The sequence below is a fragment of the Diabrotica undecimpunctata genome, chromosome 9 (assembly GCF_040954645.1).
Source record: "Diabrotica undecimpunctata isolate CICGRU chromosome 9, icDiaUnde3, whole genome shotgun sequence".
NCBI lineage: Eukaryota > Metazoa > Arthropoda > Insecta > Coleoptera > Chrysomelidae > Diabrotica > Diabrotica undecimpunctata.
In genome coordinates this window covers 84,538,775-84,559,593 of record NC_092811.1, presented here as the reverse complement: position 1 = coordinate 84,559,593, position 20,819 = coordinate 84,538,775, and the positions used below count along the sequence as shown (strand labels likewise).

At 32.7% G+C, this 20,819-nt stretch overlaps 1 protein-coding gene across 4 annotated transcripts in view; it reads right to left on the bottom strand.

The window, feature by feature from the left end:
* Positions 1–2,869: 2,869 nt before the first annotated feature.
* LOC140450208 (choline transporter-like protein 1) overlaps positions 2,870–20,819 on the bottom strand; it is a 258,955-nt gene continuing 241,005 nt past the window's right edge. For all 4 annotated transcript variants that reach the window (XM_072543690.1, XM_072543689.1, XM_072543688.1 and 1 more), the window contains one exon: positions 2,870–19,089. In XM_072543690.1, the coding sequence (XP_072399791.1) occupies positions 18,949–19,089 (141 nt within the window). In that variant the 3' untranslated portion in view covers positions 2,870–18,948. The remainder of the gene's footprint in view (positions 19,090–20,819) is intronic.

Below are 20,819 nucleotides of genomic sequence, written 5' to 3'. Positions count from 1 at the left end.
AATTTTTAACAAACACCGTTACACTGTCACTTTGACAAATAATTGGAAAACAGAAATAGCAAATACCTTCCAAAATATCCTTAGACCAAACCAAAAATTTGCAATAACAATCCCTCACGAATTTAGACCTTTTATCTGTAACTATTTTAAAGAAAGAATAAATTCCACAGTCAAAGCAATATTTTGTAATATACTACTTCAGGACATAGAAGAAGAAAACCAACAAATAGAATGCATAAAGAAATATCACGTAGAAAATCACAACGGAATAATTGAAACTTACAAACACTTAAAACAAAAATTTTATTGGCCCTCAATGCAGACAACTATCTCTAATTTTATCAATAAATGCGAAATTTGCCTAAAAAATAAATACGAACGACGTCCTTATAAACTTCCCCAGTTAGGACCGTTGTTAGGTCAAAAACCTTTTGATATATTACATATCGATCTATTTCACTGCAATAAAAACTTGTATCTCACAATAATAGATTCTTTTTCCAAATACGGTCAATGCTATAAGCTCACCGACAAAACTTCCATTTCCATACTAAATAAATTAAGACACTACTTTTCGCACCACAATTATCCACAAAAGATTGTATGCGACAGCGGCACCGAATTCAATTCCGCAGTCATTAAAGAATTCCTAAATATCCACAAAATCGAAATACATTTACAACAGTAAACAATTCTTCCTCAAACTCTCCAGTAGAGCGCTTTCAATCAACTCTTATAGAAAAACTTAGGACCTTACAAGCCCAAAATCCAAATGATTCGTTAGATGACATTCTAACACATGCCATTCTCATTTACAACCAATCAATCCACAGTTCCACAGATTATTCCCCTTTCTCAATTCTGTATGGACCCTATGCAGAAGAAATACATTTCGACTTTGATCTTCCGATATACGAAACATATAATCAAAGACATAAAGAAGAACTCCAACCCTTTATTGCAGAACTATATAATAAACAAAAACAAAACAGACAACTTTTAGATAGACAAAACGAAAATGCCGAAGATATTCCGGAAATAGACCTCACAAAATCCCTATATGTTTCTAAGAAAAAACATAAGTCCAAATTACAAGCCCCTTTCTCCACTATTCATCCAGAAACATAAGACAAAACAAAAATAATCGGTAAAACAGATAAACAAAATTTAACAAGCACTCACCTTAAATATGTAAAACGAATACGAAAACATGTAGACAAACCTACTCAAGACCCAAATTTTTCACAGGACAATCCTCGCCCTGGTCCATCCACTCAGTATTCAGGAGATTCCGAATAATGGTTACTATGCTGAAGAGATAGGCAAATCAAGAGAAATCTCCCACTATCACAGACACTTTCTTCATATTTCACTAGACAAACTATCCGACACTATTGACGCTAGTCCGACAAACTATTTCAGAGATCACTTCAAGAATGCACCTCTCTCGCTATTGTACTCCCAATACACCCACATACAAGAACAAACAAAAGACAATCTACACAAGATTACACAGCTATATCATTCTACACAATGAGATAATAAATCTCCAAAATATAAACGAATTCCTAATGAAACTTATAAGAACCATTACTTTATCTGAACTTAATATCTCTAATATAGAATTATTCACTCTAAAGGAAATAATAGACCTTAAAGAAAACCTTCTCAAAATTTATCCCAGAAATTCAATCCCCAATAGTAATGAACACTCTTATGAACTTATAAAGTCAACAAAAACTTTAGTTTGTGTAACTTCAAATACAATGCTCATAATAATTTAAATCCCTATACTCCATGAAACTCCTTACACTACCTATAAAATCTATTCCATTCCAAACAAAGATCATATTATGATTCTGCCACCTGCAAGCTACTATACAAATAATAAATGGTTCGACACTTGTATAGGACAAGGCGATAACATAGTTTGTTCCAACTATGTACAATCCAAATGTAACATACCCAATGTAGATAATTGCACAAAAACATTAATCACAGAGAATTTTTTCCAAGAAACCAGCAAAGTCATATTGCTAGGAATAGTTCACCCGATGAGAATCCAGCAGATAGAAATTAATTCAACCAGCCTCTTGATGACAGATGTACCAATAATGATTGAAGGTATCCAATTTAATAAAAAGACGTCACAAGACATCTCCATTCCAAAAATTGTTCCAAAAAATTAATACCAAACCATGAAATGAAAATTGAAAAATTAATAATTCCAGAGACACATGGCCAAATTCAACCACTAGATACCATAGAAGTACACCCCGATTATCAATAGGACTGAGCACCACTTCTGTTATAATATTTTTAACTATTTTAGCTTTCCTAATAATCTTCCTAATTGGGAAAAGAAAACGAATTTTCAAACTCCTATTTGGAGAAAAATTGCATCCTGCCCAGATCCAGATATTAGACGAGCTGATAGCCGAAGTAACCAAAACTTCGAGGACGAAGTCCCAACCAATGGAGGGAGGAGAAATGTAACCATAAGCTCCCCTACTATTAAGAATCAGCAGATTCCGATGTCCGATGTTATAAATAGGAAGAAATCAATATTTTTATTATTTATTGTAATTCTTATGTTTCAATAGTCAAGTTTAAATCATTAAATGTAGTAGTTTGTAGTATTTCTCAAAATTGTAAACTTTTATTTCGAAATAAAGATTTTTTTTGGGAAACTCAACGTTGAAGAAACATTTCTATATATATATATATATATATATATATATATATATATATATATATATATATATATATATATATATATATATATATATATATATATATATATATATATATATATATATATATATATATATATATATCTTTAAATATGTGGTAATTAAATTAAGGAAACTGCACACAAAACTTTATTTGAAATTTTCAAAAGAATATAAAACATGTCAGGGTGATTTGGGAAGACCATTAAATAATGTCAAATTAAAATTACATCCCTAAGTCTTAACAGTTATTGTCAAAGCATTGTAATAACGTAAAATAAAACGTATATCTAAAAACTACACTAAAACAATATTTCAACTTAAAAATAATTCTTACAATACATTCAGTACCATTCAAAGCTCTATTAGCAGTAGCAGATTTTGAATAAGTACAAAAATAAAGGTCAAAAGCGAACCTTGTGGTATATTATCATTTTTATCGAAACTTTGGTGCTGTAAGGCGAATATTTACTTAAAATACTAAAAATCTCTAAAACTATGTGGTTTTTATAATAGTGTAATCCTAGAATCACTTGATTTTTACGTTAATCTATACCCCTATAAGAGAACGATGTTTTTAATTTGATTTCTTGTCTTAACATTCTATAGAATTGTTACAACAGCATTCATTAGCAATTTCCTCAGATCCAAGATTCCACCGATTTTAAAATCCGTCTTTCATATTGTTTATTCATATTTAGAATATATAAAAAATATGCTCATCAAAAACATTGATTTTTACTCCATATTTTGAATATATTTGGTCCACCATAATACTAAAAAACTGTAAATTGGTAGATTTGAATTATAATTTTTTTTATTCCAAATATTTAGTTGACTCAAAATGTTTTCGGTCTTATCAGGCCACCATCAGTGTGTCTTGGTATATATTTTGGAGGCTTTTTGCAAATGTCTCGAGACTAACTGATGACGGTCTGATAAGACCGACAACATTTTGTGTCAAATGCGACGTAAAAGACATACGACGACATGTGATTTTCGTATCTACAGTATGACGTATACACTTATATAATAACTCACTAAATCCAAAAATATTGCTTCAAACTGTCATTAGTAACTGACGGGATACAATACATACTTTAAACGCGTATAAATAAAACAAACAAGATAGTTAAAGTATATTATATAACGGAATATATTGTTTTTATGAACCTTTTTAATACAATTCGCGATATCTGACTTGTTCTCTCTCCTCCCCCCCCCTTCTCTCTCACTGAATGGATTTGCTAATAAATGGATCTCCAAACCAATCCCAAACCGAAAGGTAATTCTTCTTTAAAATGTTTTTAGATCATGCCTTTTTAATATATAATCTAATTGTAATTATGTTTGCAAATATTGGATTGTTTTTTTGGTAATGACTTTTTTTTAAAGCGTTACAATACTATTGGGTTTTTTTTTGGATTTACATTTCATGTGTGATGTAGACGTTGATCTTAGCAGTGACCGGGACGATTGCCATTTCAAAACAGATTCTCGATTTACTTTGGATGCTGTGTTCAATGATGGCACACGAGTAAATACCCATGGTCCGAAGTGCATTTACCATTACAACTAGGTACTTATTTAAGGATATCCTATAGTCAAATTCACACTTGAGTGCTGTACGGCCAAGATAGCGCAATGTTTTTCTTATGAAGAATAAAAGCACAGGGTTGTCGGCCTTCGCCAGCTGTTGATTGCTCACTCAATACCGTCGCACAGTACTGGCTTAGATAAAATGCATCTATCTCCCGGCAGTACGAGTATAATATTTTATATAAAGGTTTAAGTACTGGTTTAAAAGTACCTACCAAACGAGGTCCACGATACGTTTTATTGCATGTAGATTTTTCTAGAGTTTTCCTTCCTATCACACAATGTGTTTTATGGAAAAGAAAAATAATGGAGACTTTCACCATGAAATGGATGCCGCATATTTTGAGTCGTGGTTTAAAGAGACGTTAATATCAAATTTACCAAATTATGGTCGCAGGCATATCATTGTAAGGGACAATGACAATGGACAACTTCACTCCCGAAGATATTCACTAACAATTCCTAGAATAAAGCTTCAATCAAGGAATGGATAGTGGAAAGACATTTTTTTCGAGGAGTGCTACTTGAAATCCGAGCTATTAGAAGCAGCGCGTGCTTTTAAAGATCAATATGCTAAGAATAACCTTGATGAATATGTTGCACAACGGAATGTTTCTATTTTAAGGCTTCCTTCGTATAATTGTGAATTAAATCCTATAAAAATGGTGGGAAACCAAGTTAAGCAATATGTAGCTACTCATAATACCACTTTTAAAAACAAAGAGGTGCGCCAGTTGATCGACGACGGTTTTGCACGAGTAACAAAGTAAAATTGGCGCAATTATGTCACACATGTCCGCCGCGGACAACCTGCAAGACGACGTAGACCAATTGGTTATACATGCGAACACAGGGGAGAGTAGCGAAAGCGAATCAGACATTTTGGATGTAAAGGATGACATTAGTATAATGTTGAGTATTTTTGGATATTGTTCCGTTGGAAAGATTTTCAATAGCTTATGAAAAGTTGGAATAGGAACGTGCAAGCTGTTTCGGTCTAAATCAAACGTTTGGATGTATGTCACAAGTTTCCGCGTGAAAAGGTCCATTTTTAAAACTTCACTAAAACAATTGAACTTATATAGGATATGATATGATACACGAAATCTAATACCAAATTTTACTAACCATAGTTTTTCCATAATCGATTGATGTAGTACCCACCCGGAGGTTCCACCCTAGCTATCAAAAAATGTAATTTAAAATATATTTGTTAGTTTAATTAAGTCTTTACAATGTAGAAAAAACAAAACAGGCAATAGAGCAAAATAAGAACATGAAAGTTTTGAAGAGGAGCGTACAAAAGGGGAAAATAGAAATTAACAAACTGAGAAACAGAACTGGAGAAGAAACAACGAACAGAGATGAAATATTAAGAATAGTCGAAGAGTTCTACACAGTTACATAGATCAAGAAAAAAAGATAACAATACGGAACCTCCAATTACACTAAAAACTGGGGTATTAAACCAAGGATCAGATTTAATGCCCGATATAACAAAATCAGAAATCAAAGAAGCCCTGAAGAAAATGAAAAATAATCGAACCCCGGGTGAAGATGGAATAGTATCAGAAGCACTAAAAATTGGAGGGGGTGTATTACTTGAAAAAATTAAACAACTTTTCAATATCTGCCTTCACAGCGACAATATTCCAATAGACTGGAACAACGCTACTATGATTCTATTACACAAAGCAGGAGACAAAGCAAATTTGATAGGAGACATACGCAAATACTAGTTAAGAGAATAGAAAGAAAATTAGAGACTTATCAACCAAGGGAACAGGTAGGATTCCGAAAAAGGTACGGACCAAATGACCATCTACAAAGTATAAAAACCCTAATAGAGAAAGCAGTGGAATACAATAAACCTCTAGTTCTAATATTTATCGATTTTCACAAAGCCTTTGACACAGTTGAGCTAAGCAAAATATTACAGGCGCTTAAAGAATGCAGGCTAGATTATAGATATACTAAATTTATACAAAATATACCTGCAGGCAACAACCACTGTCAGATTACATACTAACAGTAATCGCATAAAAATAGAACAGGGGGTTAGACAAGGAGACCCAATGTCACCTAAACTTTTTAATACGGTGCTAGAACATGCTTTTAAGAATTTGGATTGGATGACAAAGGGAATAAAAATAGATGGAGAATATCTAAACAACTTACGTTTCGCCGATGATATACTTATAAAAGCTGAAGATCTAGGTATGGCAAGAGAGATGGTACAGGAACTCGTTATGGCTACAGAAAGTGTAGGTTTAAATATAAATATCTCGAAAACAAAAATCATGACCAATTTGGTACCCAACCAGAACATCAGTATTGGTGGGAAAGAAATAGAACTCGTAGATAGATACAAATACCTGGGACATGAAATTATGATTGGCAGGGATAACCAGACTCATGAACTGAAGAGAAGAATCGGCCTTGGGTGGGCAGCATTTGGAAAACTAAGAGAAACTTTTAAAAGTGAGCTGCCCACATGCCTAAAGAGAAAGGTATTTGATCAGTGCGTCCTCCCAGTCTTGACGTACGGAGCAGAAACACTTACCTTAACAAAAGCAGCAGCTACCAAACTGAGAGTCACGCAGAGAAGAATGGAGCGGTCCATGTTAGGAATAACTCTGCGAGACAGAATAACCAACGAAGACATCAGGAGAAGAACCGGAGTGACTGACATTATCGAGAAGATAGCCAGACTAAAATGGAGATGGGCAGGACACATAGCCAGAATGGCAGATGGGCGATGGACAAAGAGGTTATTGGAATGGAGGCCAAGGGAAGACAAGAGAAGCGTCGGTCGACCACCTACAAGATGGACTGACGATACAAGACGAAGAAGACTCAATAAAAACTGGATGAGAGCGGCACAAGATAGACGAAGTTGGAAACATGAGGAAGAGGCCTATGTTCAGCAGTGGACCCTTGAGGCTGGATGATGATGAATTAAGTCTTTATTTTTATCTCTTAATCTAAAAACTGTCTTAAAATTCATGTCTCTTATTTGACTATGTATTTGAAGACAATTATTTGTAAATATATGTATTTTATAATAAATATCGTATGTCTCCCTGTTTTATTCTAATTATACGAATATACAGACCAACAGAAGGTAATGAAGAAGAGACAATGATAGAATTCTACAACGAACTCTACAACGTATTAGACAAATTAAGAGAGCCAAGAGAAAAAATAATAATCCTTAAATTCAAGAGTAGGTAAGGCCGTTAATAGGAGATTAGGATGTAGTAGACAATATGGGGAAGAAACATTAAATAGAAGTGAAATTAAAATGCTAGAATTCTGCCAACTGAATGACCTGATAATAAGAAACGCATTCAGTGAACAAACCATTGACGACAAATAAACATTTGTGGCTGAAGAGAGAAACGCGAAAAGCTTAATCGACTATAAAGCCTATATGAGAAACCTAGAACAAAACCTACAAAAGATCCTAACAAAAAGAACCATAACTGTCCATACAACACAGGAGGATGGTCACTGCAAAACTGGAGGATATAGAAAAAGTAGAAGAAAGTAAAGGCACACAAACTCAAGATAAAAAGTGTGCGAGAATTTTACAAGAAGAAAACTAACAAAAGATTAGGACAAATAGAGGACCAAAAAAAACATGAACAATGGAAGAAAGATAGTGAAGATACTTACAGTGAAGAAAACAGCAACTGAAGTGTGTGGAACCAAAAAATGTAACAAATAGTTGAAAGGGACAATATGATGGAATAAAGAAATGAAGGCATAAATAAAAAACAAGAAAATGGCACGGAAAAAATACAACGAAATGGGATTAAAAGAAAAAGAAAAATATTATAGCTATTAATATTATAATTAAATATTATAGTCCACATCCAACACCCTGTTATAGGCAAAAGGAAAGGGAGAAAGAAGACAATTACTTGTAAATATATGTATTTTATATTAAATATCTAATGTCTTTTTGTTTTATTCGAATTTGCATTATAAATAGAATTAAAAAAGGTACTTTTACTCGTAATATAGCACCGCGGTAAAGATTTTTGTACTGTTCTGTACGTGAACACTACTTAAACCAATTTGTGTTGCTAAGCACAGCATCCGGCAAACGCACATTCCTATCTTAACCGTACTGCACACTTAGTGTGAATTTCATTTTAGTAAATTATTTTTTTTTATAATTGTTATATTTAGGCACTCGATGGCTAGTAAATTGTTTTTGCATTTTAGCACGTAGTTTGGGCCTGCGTAGCGCAAGCGGTAGGATGCTTGCCTCGCATGCCGGTGGTCCGGAGTTCGAATCCTACCGCCGGCAAGAACAACTAGACATTTTTAAAAATGTCTATAGGCCCCAGGTCGACTCAGCCTGAATAAAATGAGTATCTTGGGTAAAACCAGGGGTAATAATAGGCGGTTGAAGCGTAGCACTGGCCATGTTACCTTCCTTGTATACCGTAGGCCCTAGATATAGCAGACTACCCTGCTATACTCCCAAAGCCGCGAAGCGGTATAAAACGGGAGACTATTATTATTAGCACGTAGTTTTTTTGCTTAACGAAATATTAATCTACGCAAACTCATGTCAAAAATAATTCCTAATCCTAAACTTATTAACAAAAAAAAACATTTTATATAAGTATTTCGTTAAAATTATTAATTATTGGTCTAGTTCCAACTAACTAACTATTGGTCTAACAATGATAAATTTGAAAAAAAGATTTTTGAAAGACACTTCACAGATTTCGCTTTTGATAACATTCTAGTATAATAGACAAAAGTAGGTATAGACTTTACAGTAGTTAAAACCTTTTATCATAAAATAGCTTATCATAAATTTGTGTATATTCTAATTTATAACGCATTTGTATATATTATATAGATACCTGAGAATAGACAAAAAAATGGCTAACAATATGTAGGAGACAGCTAATTAGACAAAAAATGTTTATTAAATATTCTATAAAAATATGTAATGGTATTATCATAACTGAACAACTACTAATATATAATTTTGTTTGATATTACAGTCCGTATGTTTTACATTTTGTTTTAGTATTTTAGGCGTTTATCCTTGGGTTACTAGTTTTTAGCTTCAATATAATAACATTTCGGATTTTGGGATTTAGAAAAGTGACATAAATTAATGACATCTTCGTTCTAAGGTAAACGGCAAATAGGAACGATGTGTTACGAACATAATATAAGTTCCTATATAATATAGGAACATGCCTATAATACAATAAATAAAAAACAATTGCTGAGACCAGTGGAAGATCTGGTAATAGCGAGCAAGTTAATAAATATGGTAAAAATGACAATAAGGAACGTTGTGAGGAGGATCAGGCATGACGGTAAGCTGTCAGAAATTTCGAAACAAAACAAGGCGGCCCCCTGTCTACAACTCTGTTCAATATAATTCTGGAATGGATAATGAGAAAGAGTGGACTAAATAGAACAGAAACTCTAAAGAAAAAGAGGTTTCAAATTCTAGCCTACGCTGACGATGTTGTAATCCTAGAAAGATCCAGGCCCATATAGGAAATAAAAAAGCTGGAACGTTACATAAGATACTTAAATCAAAGAATGTTCTAAGTAAAGTAAACTACCATATCTATAAGACAGTGCTAAGACCAATGGTGTTATATGCAAGTGGGACTTGGATTTTAACCCAAGCAGAAAATGAAAAGATGAACGTATTGAAAAGAAAAAATTTAAGAAGAATTCTAGGTGTCAAAGAACGAGACTTCTACAAAAGGAGAACTAATACTGAAGTGATGAATTTATATGGGGAACCTACAACAGCACAAGTAGCAAAAATATTGAGACTAAGATGGTTAAGTCGTTTGAAACCTCAACAGAGATAATATAGGAAAATAATAACATTCCGAATCGTAAATAAAAGAAATCTAATCAAAATTTTCAATAAAGAGCATTTGTCTGCTCAGTTGATCAGTGGTAGATATTTTTGATAATTAAAGCTATGACTATTGAATTGATAAGTAAAGTAATGGTACATAACTATATATCGATGACTTAAGTCATTCGCAGCGACAGAAAATTAATTTTAGTTCAGTTCAGTATTGCTCCAGCTTTTGTAGGTATATTTGTGGTCTCTTAGCTAATAGTATTCACGTGCTTCTATTATTTACAGGTTTGAAGGTTCCGTATTTAATTCAAATATTATGGATAGTGTAATTTCGAGGCCATCTACTATTAAAAATAAGAAAAAATAAAGCTGTAACAAAGCCCGCGTTATAATTATTATGTCAAAAGATGATTCACATACAATGGGTTGAAAAAGATGCGAAGGAAGAACACCTATAATGTGTTTGACTTGTGCAAAATTATTTTGATAAGAGACATACATTATATAGTAGATAAGAATGATACGATTTGAATATTATCTTAGACCGGTATCAAAACAATATAAACACAATAGGATTGTTATCTTACGAGTTATATTGTTATGATACCTCTACCATATGATGTTTTAGTACCATTAAAAATAATGGACAGGCATCATTTTGTAAACTAATTCTAAATAGGATCATAAGGAACGTAATACATAATTTGAAAGCTGTTGTGTAATTCAGTATGTTCTTAGGTTTTTGCGTGATTCTGTTGCGCCGTTTCAAAATGACAACCGTCAATATACCATTCAGTGAGCAGATTAGCTGCGTTTGTGTCACTATAAATATTGGGAATTCAATGTATGAGAAAAAGAAGTACCCCAATACGGCCGCCGCCAATAATTCGCAATTTTAATGTTAATTAATTTAGAAATTATTTTTGTAATTCAACTATTAACACCTTCCTTGCCGATAAGGCGCTGGCGCGTCGCTACAAGACTTTAGCTAGACGCCGACGACGCTCTCGCGCGTTATAATTTTTATTGATTATGATCTTGGATTATTTCACTGGCGCTACAACAGGACCTTTTATATTTAAACTAGGCGTATCAATTCTCTAATTTTGTTCTTAGTTCTCCGACTAACGACTTTTTGTCCCGACAGGCTGTCTACCATATCTTTTGGCTTTGAAATAATTGTAATTATTTTATCGGATTAGTAACTATGTAAAGATTAGTAATTCCCAGATTTCGATATTTCTCCTATTTTTTCGACTCGTGAATCATAAAGCTTGGTAATACCCGGATATTTTCAGTGTTTTCCCTAAATATGATTTGGGTTTGGGTTATTTTAAATCTTGGGTTTGCTTAGTTTATATTTGAATGGCATAGGGTGTGCATATTGAAGTGTAAACATAAATAAAAATAATATAAATGACGATATTTTACCAAGTAGCTCAAATTCAAATATAAAAATAACGTTAGATATGAACAGAAAATTATCAGATAAAAAACTGTGTTGAGATTATTAGAAGCAAGCTATGAAGAATTTAATGAGTTTCTTGATTCAGACAGTGAGTATTTACCAGAATCTCAAGATGAAATTAAAAATAACTTACCTGCACTTATTGAGAATGCGGAAGATAATGTGTCATAAAATTAGATGCAAATATTGATTTTTTAATAAAAATATGTTTAATTGTAGACAAAGCTGCTCGTTGAAGTTAATGGAAGCGATAAACGTGAAGAAAATAATGATGGTATGAAAAATTTCCCTTTTTAGAACACCAAGAGTTACTAATACAAGTTTCCGATAATAATCCAGTTCACTTTTTTCGAATGCTACTTACAGATAAATGTTTGCAGCAAATATGTGATGAGATTAACCAGGTATGCCGAATATGTTTTCTTGTTTAATGTAGGGGCGACATATTTTAGAATTTTCGATGGGAAAATTTTGACTCCTGAAGAACTGCTAGTCTTTTTAGGATTGGTTTTACATATTTCATTGCCTAGGATTGAGGATTATTGGAAAAAGAAAGATACTATTTTTGCTAATGAAATTTTTCCACTTTTATGGGCCGGAACAGATTTATGGTCACACTGCGTTGTTTGCATTTTAGTAAAAATCCAGAAGAGGAAGAACAAGTACCTAAAGACACAATATAAAATAAGATCGATGAGTCAATGGTATTACATAAAGGACGACTTAATTTTAGACAATACTTAAATATGGAATCAAGTTGTATGTTGACCAAGCCAAATGGTCTAATTTTAAAATTTTTGTTTATTCTCGAATGTTTGACGATTCAGGTGGAAAGGGACATGCCAATAAAGTGGTGTTGCACCTTTTAGAAGGGAAACTAAATGTAGATCATCACGTTTACATGGACAATTTTTACAACAGCTTTGTTTTAGCTAAAAATTTACGTGAATTTTCAACTTACTGTACACGAATTGACCGTAAAAATAATCCTACAGAAGTAAAATAAGAAAAACATGCTAAAGGTGTAACAACAAAAATATTTATTCGTATTATGCAGATAATGGTTATAGATGCCTACATACTATACAAGTATTCTGCAAAAAAGATTGGTTTTTACGAATTTGGTTAAGAACTCGTTAAATCACTTTTAAAAATTAATAATTCTGAAACCAAACATGTTACAAAAGATCACTAAGTAACAAAACAAGAGGTAAAAGATCTAAAGGGAAAAGTTATGAGAAAACGCTTAAAAATTGCAGCGAACTTAATATCCGTATACAATTTACGAATGCAAAACCTGTCCCGACACCCCTGGATTTTGTCTGGATTGCTGTCAAATATCCCACATTTGCCAGTGACGCTCTGGCGCGTTCACCACAAACCCTTATTGTATATATGTGCATTTAGTTTAAAAATACTGACTTTATTCGAACCTTTTCCAAAAACTAATAAATAAACGTCTATGTATCAAAAACAGTAAGCTTGGTGAAAACCTACCCAGAATAGATTGACCGCTAGTCGACATCATTTTTAAATCTAAATTAATTTACAAATTATTTGTAGTTTTTATTATCCACTAATCGGCCAAAACCATTTTTTAAAATCCAAATTAATATTACTAAATTGATTATTAAATAAAAAAGCGTGGGAATTGCACCAACGAATGTCTGTTCCAGCGTCACGTTTTATGTCAAATGTCACGTTTTGTCAAATATCACGTTTTATGTCAAATGTCACGTATTAGGTTAAATGTCACGTTTTATGTCACATATTATATCTTGCTGAGATGGGACCAAATGCCAAATAAAATAAGTTTTACACAAGTTCATTCTTGTTCTATTGATTTCGAAGTTTATGTGAACTCGTCCTATAAAGACGAAAATAGGGGAGGAAATACCAAAGACGTTTGCAGATATTTTAAGTCATTATGACTAATTACTAGCGTCGACTAGCGGATAATAGTTGAACCTCAATAATAATTTTAAAATGGCGAATTACTGGTGGCGCCCATTTTGGGGCAGGGTTTGTGACGTCAACATATACCGTTCTCACTCTCACTTACCTGAAAGGTACTTTTCTCTCTAACATATTGATTTCCCTATATCTACAGTGACAGAAACATAGCTAATCTACTTTTTAGTGACCGTTTATCGAAAACGCCCGACTAGTTCAATTTATTGTTTAACTTTTCCATATTGTAATATAATTCGTTTGTTGATGTTTATTGAAATCGGTCAAAAATATGACGTCATCGACATTTTTATTAAATGATGTGATACATAATTGGATTTGTTCTAACGCTTTTGTGTCACTGAACATTAAACGGTCGACATTTTGAAATGGCTAGACAAAATCTCACATATAGTAGAAGTACATTGAGTGGCAGAAAAGTGTTTTACACAAGTTCATTCTTGTTCTATTGATTTCGAAGTTTATGTGAACTCGTCCTATAAAGACGAAAATAGGGGAGGAAATACCAAAGACGTTTGCAGATATTTGAAGTCATTATGGCTAATTACTAGCGTCGACTAGCGGATAATAGTTGAACTTCAAAAATAATTTTAAAATGGCGAATTACTGGTGGCGCCCATTTTGGGGCAGGGTTTGTGACATCAACACATACCGTTCTCACTCTTCTCTCTAACATATTGATTTCCCTATATCTACAGTGACACAAACATAGCTAATCTACTTTTCAGTGACCGTTTATCGAAAACGCCCGACTAGTTCAGTTTATTGTTTAAGTTTAAGATTGTAATATAATTCGTTTGTTGATGTTTATTGAAATCGGTCAAAAATATGACGTCATCGACATTTTTATTAAATGATGTGATACATAATTGGATTTGTTCTAACGCTTTTGTGTCACTGAACATTAAACGGTCTACATTTTGAAATGGCTAGACAAAATCTCACATATAGTAGAAGTACATTGAGTGGCAGAAAAGTTTTCAACTTATGTATTACTTGCCATATGACCTCATTTAAAATTATTTTACAAAATCACTTCTGCTCGCCATTTATATTCATTACGTTACCAAAATTTAAAATATAAAAACTATGAACTAAGTGCTTTAGTTCAATCACCCAAAAACTCATTAACTGAAGTTTTATAGTTCAAAAAATATTGTGAGGATTGGGCGCGCAATGTATATTTAACACTAAAAAGTCGGAGGGGCCAATTTGGCCCCTGTTGCGATTTGAAGTTATTGTATTTCTTTTATTTGACACAATAATAATTTCATATTTTATGACTTTTAATATTTTGATACAAAGTCTTATTTAACGCAAAAAAATATTGTTTACTAAATTTATTAAATGGATTTTCTAACAAACCTACCATAGAAGTCTGAAGGGGCCAAACTGGCCCTGTATTAATTATTATCGTTTTCTCGGAAATTTGACGATTTCTTTTAACTTTCTGTCGGATAGATAAAATTATGTTTATGTACGTTTATTCCTAGAAGGTATTTTGTTACATACTGTTTGTTCCTTGAAAGTATTATGTTTATTGAGCGGTTTATTAGGTTCTGCTAACTCTCGTTTCTAGAATATTGAAACATTCGTTCAATTGTGAAAATTCAAGACGACTGTAAAGATGTCTCGTCGTGGACTATCAGAGCTTGAACTTCTTGAAGAAATACGAAAAATACAAGAAGATGTTTCGGGAGGTGAATCTGAATTTGCAGAAAATAATGAGTCAGACTATGAACAATACGTACCACCACAAAATAATGATTCAAATGACTCTGATGCTTCAGAGCAATTAGAAAGTTTTATTGTACAAGACTCACCAATTTATGTAAACACTGCTTCTACAACTCAACGGCACGAGTCAGCTAATTTTATCGTGAATCCAAGTGCATCTAAGCCAAGTCGCAAGAGAAAAAGAGGTCAACAAGGAAAAACTATTTCAATCGGAGACACCGAACAATCGAAAGACGGAACAACGTGGAAAGTTATTGATTCTGGATCAGTACCTGGTAAGATTATGATTTTTAGTATATTCATATTCATTAAATGTTTGCTCATTACAGGACGCCGCGCTCAGCACAACATTTATCGAGAGGAATCAGGTAGGAATCAGGTCCTACGTCGTATGCAAAAAGGAACGTGAGGAACAATTGTGTGGTAAGTGCTTGGCATCTAATAATCAACGACAGCATGTTACGTCATATAAAAGAATGCACTATTGCAGAAGCACATCGATGTTTGAAAAATGACACATGGACTATAACTTTGGAAGAACTGGAGGCTGACCTTGCTATTATGTACGCAAGAGGAGTCTACGGCGCCAAAAATTTCCCAACCAACAGCTTGTGGTCAACAGTATGGGGTCATCAGTTTTTTAGGCAAACTATGCCATGAGACAGATTCAATGATATTATAAAATATCTCAGATTTGACATAAAGCAAACGGGATCTGAACGATTGAAAACCGACAAATTTGCTCTAGCCTCTGCGGTTTGGAATGGATTTATAGAAAATAGTGGTGCATGTTACAAACCGGGAATAAACCTTACTGTGGACGAACAACTACTGCCTTCTAAAGCCAGGTGCCCGTTCACACAGTACATATCAAATAAGCCGGATAAGTTTGGCATAAAATTTTGGCTTTTGACATGCGTGGAATCAAAATATATTGTAAATGGTTACCCTTATACTGGCACTGATCATCTACGCAAGAAAGATACACGTGTTGGTGAACATGTTGTTTTGCTGTTAATGGAAAATCCACTGGGAAAGAGCAAAAATGTTACGACAGATAACTGCTTCACATCGTTAAAATTGGCTAAGGCATTGCAAAAAAAATCAACAAGTCTTGTGGGTACTTTGAATCGCAACAGAAAGGAAGTTCCTCTAAGCGTAAAGAGTAAAAATGGAGAATTATATGTTACCCATATATTCCAGAGCGACGAAAAGATAACCCTTACTGCATACCAATTAAAGAGTCACAAAAATGTGCTTTTGTTGAGCTCATTACATCAATCAGTGGATGTTGCTGTCGATGGAAAAAAACTTCCTCAAACATTAAGTTTTTATAATAAAACAAAATACGGGGTTGATGTAGTGGACCAAATGGCGCGTCTTTATACTACAAAAGTTGCTTCAAGACGATGGCCAATGCACGTGTTTTATAACATTCTTGACTTAGGAGCAATAAATGCATGGATTATTTATAAAGAAGTTACTGGAAGTAAAATCAGTCGTCGTAAGTTTATTCTTCAGGCTGTGTGAAGAATTACGGGCTCCATACCTTGTTTCCCGAAATCTGGTACTATACCCAGCACCACCGGATTTACCAACCACCAGCACTGTTACTAGCCAAAAAAGAAAAAAATGTCAGTTAAAAATGTTTTGTAAAGGAAATCTTACTTCCAATGAGTGCCACGGCTGTAACAAGGCAATGTGTGGCAAATGCCAAAAACTGCAAACTGTATGGTGTTCCAAATGTTTAAAATGAAACTAATAAATTAAATCAAATTCTATCGTCAAGAGTTTATATAATTTCTTAAAACTGTTTATTTTTATTTTTTGTTTATTCCCAAATAAATAGTTAATTCTAAACTTGGTTTTTATTGATTTAGGAACTTGGGGCCAAAATGATCCCTTCAGGTTTTCTAGGTAGGTATGCTAAGCCCGACTTTCTAGTGTTAATGCATTATTATTTGTTTCTTTTCTTTTATGTTTCAGGATTATAAGCTTGATTTAAAACAGAAATGTCTTTAGAATGAAAATATTTAAATATTATTAAAAACCATTATATATACGAAACATATCGAAAAGGCACTTAACAGAATAAAATATTTCCCTTTTTAGACCGTAATGATTTCTTTCGTATTATGGAAGGCTAATTAATATGATTGGCCGACATACTTCGTATTTAAAAATTACAAGTGTAACCACCAGTTCAGTAATTTTACACTGCCATTACTTAAGAGTTTTCATATTTGTTTACCATTGAAGTTGAAAAAATTGTTATGAAATTTAATATTTATCGTTTATTATACAAAATATTTAAAACAGATAAGGTTTACAAATATATTAGGTAACAAAAAACATTGTTAAAAATATCCATACCTAATGTAAATACAGTATTAGAAATTTGAAACATCAAGCAAATGTAAAACGAATGCATTTTATCAAATGCGGAAGGCATAAATTTTTGTTACAGAATAACGTTATCTACTTTAATAAACTCTGGGTGTTTTACTGTTATTAGATATAAGATTATATATAAGATAGTTTAAGAAAATTCCACTTGGATTCTAAGTCACAAATTACTCTAATATTAAAATTTTGACTGATTTGTATATATTTTCTGTGTTTCTTAGTTTCTAAAAAGATATCAGTTGATGATAATTTCAGTTTATTGCGGATCTTATTCTGTTTAAATCTTTCCTATTCGTTCTATCTTGATTTAGATTGTTTTGTAACATTGAAAGATGATCATCGATGGCTTTATAGAAAAATATTTTGAAATTATGTACTTAACTCCTAAGATAAGCTCCAGAACCAACAACTTCAAGATAAGTAATTTTGTCCAAGGTTTTTATTTTCTTTTTATTTATGTTATTACCGATTTAAGTTGTTTAACTAATACAATTTTTGTATTCTGCAAAAACATTTTAATTATTACTGTGTTTGGAAGACAATATGTTAATTGGCTGACAAGTAAAACCTTTTCTAGCAAATATTTCTAAATATGTTCTAGTCTATTATAAAGAAGGCGTTAATTATAAAAAACTAAACAAGTTTTTAAATATAACTAAACTCACTTTCCAATATAGGTCCAAATAAAAAAAACAATTAAAACATTCTTAAAAAAAATTATTCTGTTCTACTAATTCTCATCTTCTCCCAGATAAAAAATTATACGTTTTTTCCAATTATATTATACCCTAAAATTTATACGAACAAAAATTTATGCACTTTTTACAGAAGAACAATATGAAAGAAGTTAAATATATTAAATTATTTAATTTTAAAGGACGGCTTAAAAACATATCCATCAAATATTTTATGTGCTTACAAAACGTTTAATTAATGTAATATTTCGAAAAATGTTCCAAATAAGATAACATTTCAATAATTTTAAAAATACAAACAAAATTAACATACGTTACTGCCTACAATATCGATTACTGTATAAAACAGAAATTTACACATTTATATATAATGACGTAGTATGGCTGTCTACAATGTGTATATTTGCTACCAACAGCTTGGTATATATTTTATGCATGACCTGTGCGTCATGGGTTTGTTTAGAAATTTAGTTAGTCTTTCTTCTCGCCATAAAGCTTCTTGGAGTTCTCCACGAATTCCATTAGGTCACGAGACATAGCGTATGGACGTGCCATGCCGTCATTCAAGAGGCTGTCTTCGCAGAAGCAGAGGAAGATCGTATCGATTGTCGTCTGAAATAAAATTAAGGAAACCGATTAATTATCAATTTCTAATGATGAATTGTTAAAGAAAGCAAATAAACGAAATATTAAAACCACCAAACTACACTTGAATAAACAAAGTAAAATACATAAATAGTTTTGAGAACGAAAACTAATATACAAAAAGAAAGGTGGGTTTCGTACTCACTATAGTGTTTTTTAAAATATATTTATAAGTTATCATTTGTAGAAAAATAAATATGATGCGAACAGTGGACTCGTCTATGGGAAATTTAAGTGATAAGCTACAGTCCATCGGCTAGATCTTTGCATAAGTAATACATTATTTAAGAATTATTTTTTATATTACGACCTTTTCCTACTCACAGAAACTAAATCGATAAAATTAAGCCGTCCATCCATAGAGGATCCTGACTTACTCTGTGCCCATAATATTACGCAATAAATGCCAATGATTTTCTATTTAGCTTTTGATTATATAAATGGGCACTGAATGATGTAGGTTGCGAATTACAACTCTTTATGGTCTATCTGTAATATGCCGTACATAACAATACAATGTTAAGATGGTTAAAGTGCTAAATGGTGAGAGCAATGACAATAACTAGTCAGTATAGCTGTCACCAGGATGCAGGCTAACCTTACTTTGACATAAGTACGATTATGGCTAGAATAGGTGAAGTTTTATGAAATCAGGGATTATAGTTTTATTTAAGGCTGTTTTAGCAGTTCAAGCCAACTACGATTTTAAATGGGCGTATCACTTACTTTTCTACACTGCCTACGCGAGACCATCTTTACTCAGTGCCGCCGGCCGACGGGTAGTTTAATGACAACAAATACATTATTCTCCATTCAAATTAGTTTTAACACGAACTAACTGACTGTACGTTCATGAGATTTGACGTCACGAAGGCGATAACGATGAAACTAAGCCCAATGATGAGTAACACGTTTCACTATTAGATTTCAGTATTTTTTAGCAATTTTCTTTAAAGTTGGAACACGCTTTTCTCGATTATTACTGGACACAGAAAGGTGAAACAAAAATCAACGATTACAGAAAAAAAAACTCTTTCGAGTGATGGGCGTAAAAAGTTTGGTTATAATAGAACGTTAAACAGTATATTCCAATTTTTCAACAGAAGTTTCAAAAAAATAAAAAAAGTAAAACCATCAGTTTAAAGGCAACATAATTTCGAATAACGTGTCCAAATTTCGAGACATTTTGTCAGTAAATAACAGAGAAAACACTGTCCCTAGATTTTGATGCACCGATAAAACAGCCTTAACTAGAGTTATATCTTACACTATCCTCTTTCATTTGGTAGGTACGAAGCAGAATTTTGTTGCTATTTAGATGCCTGTGGGATTTCTTTTACGTTTTTGGGTACTTTTTTTATGGTTTGTCAGTCGTGAACGTCCGGTGACTCATTCGTAACAAGAGAATCATAAGTTCCATTTTGAGGTGTAGGTAATGTGGGGTTTATATTCGAATTGCATTGAAAATTTGGGAAAGATTGTAATACAACTTGGTTAGGGGGATATATTATAGGTGGTGTATTTTGTAATATTGGTGCTGTATTTTACTGGAAAAAAGTATTCAAGCATTCTGGCTAAATTTGCTAATCCTGATATTGAGGATTATACAAATTTAGCCATACGGCTTAGACCCCTTTAAGGGGAAAATTGGTGGGACTCTTTTCGTATTATCGAGCCCTAGGTGACTTGGTATGCTG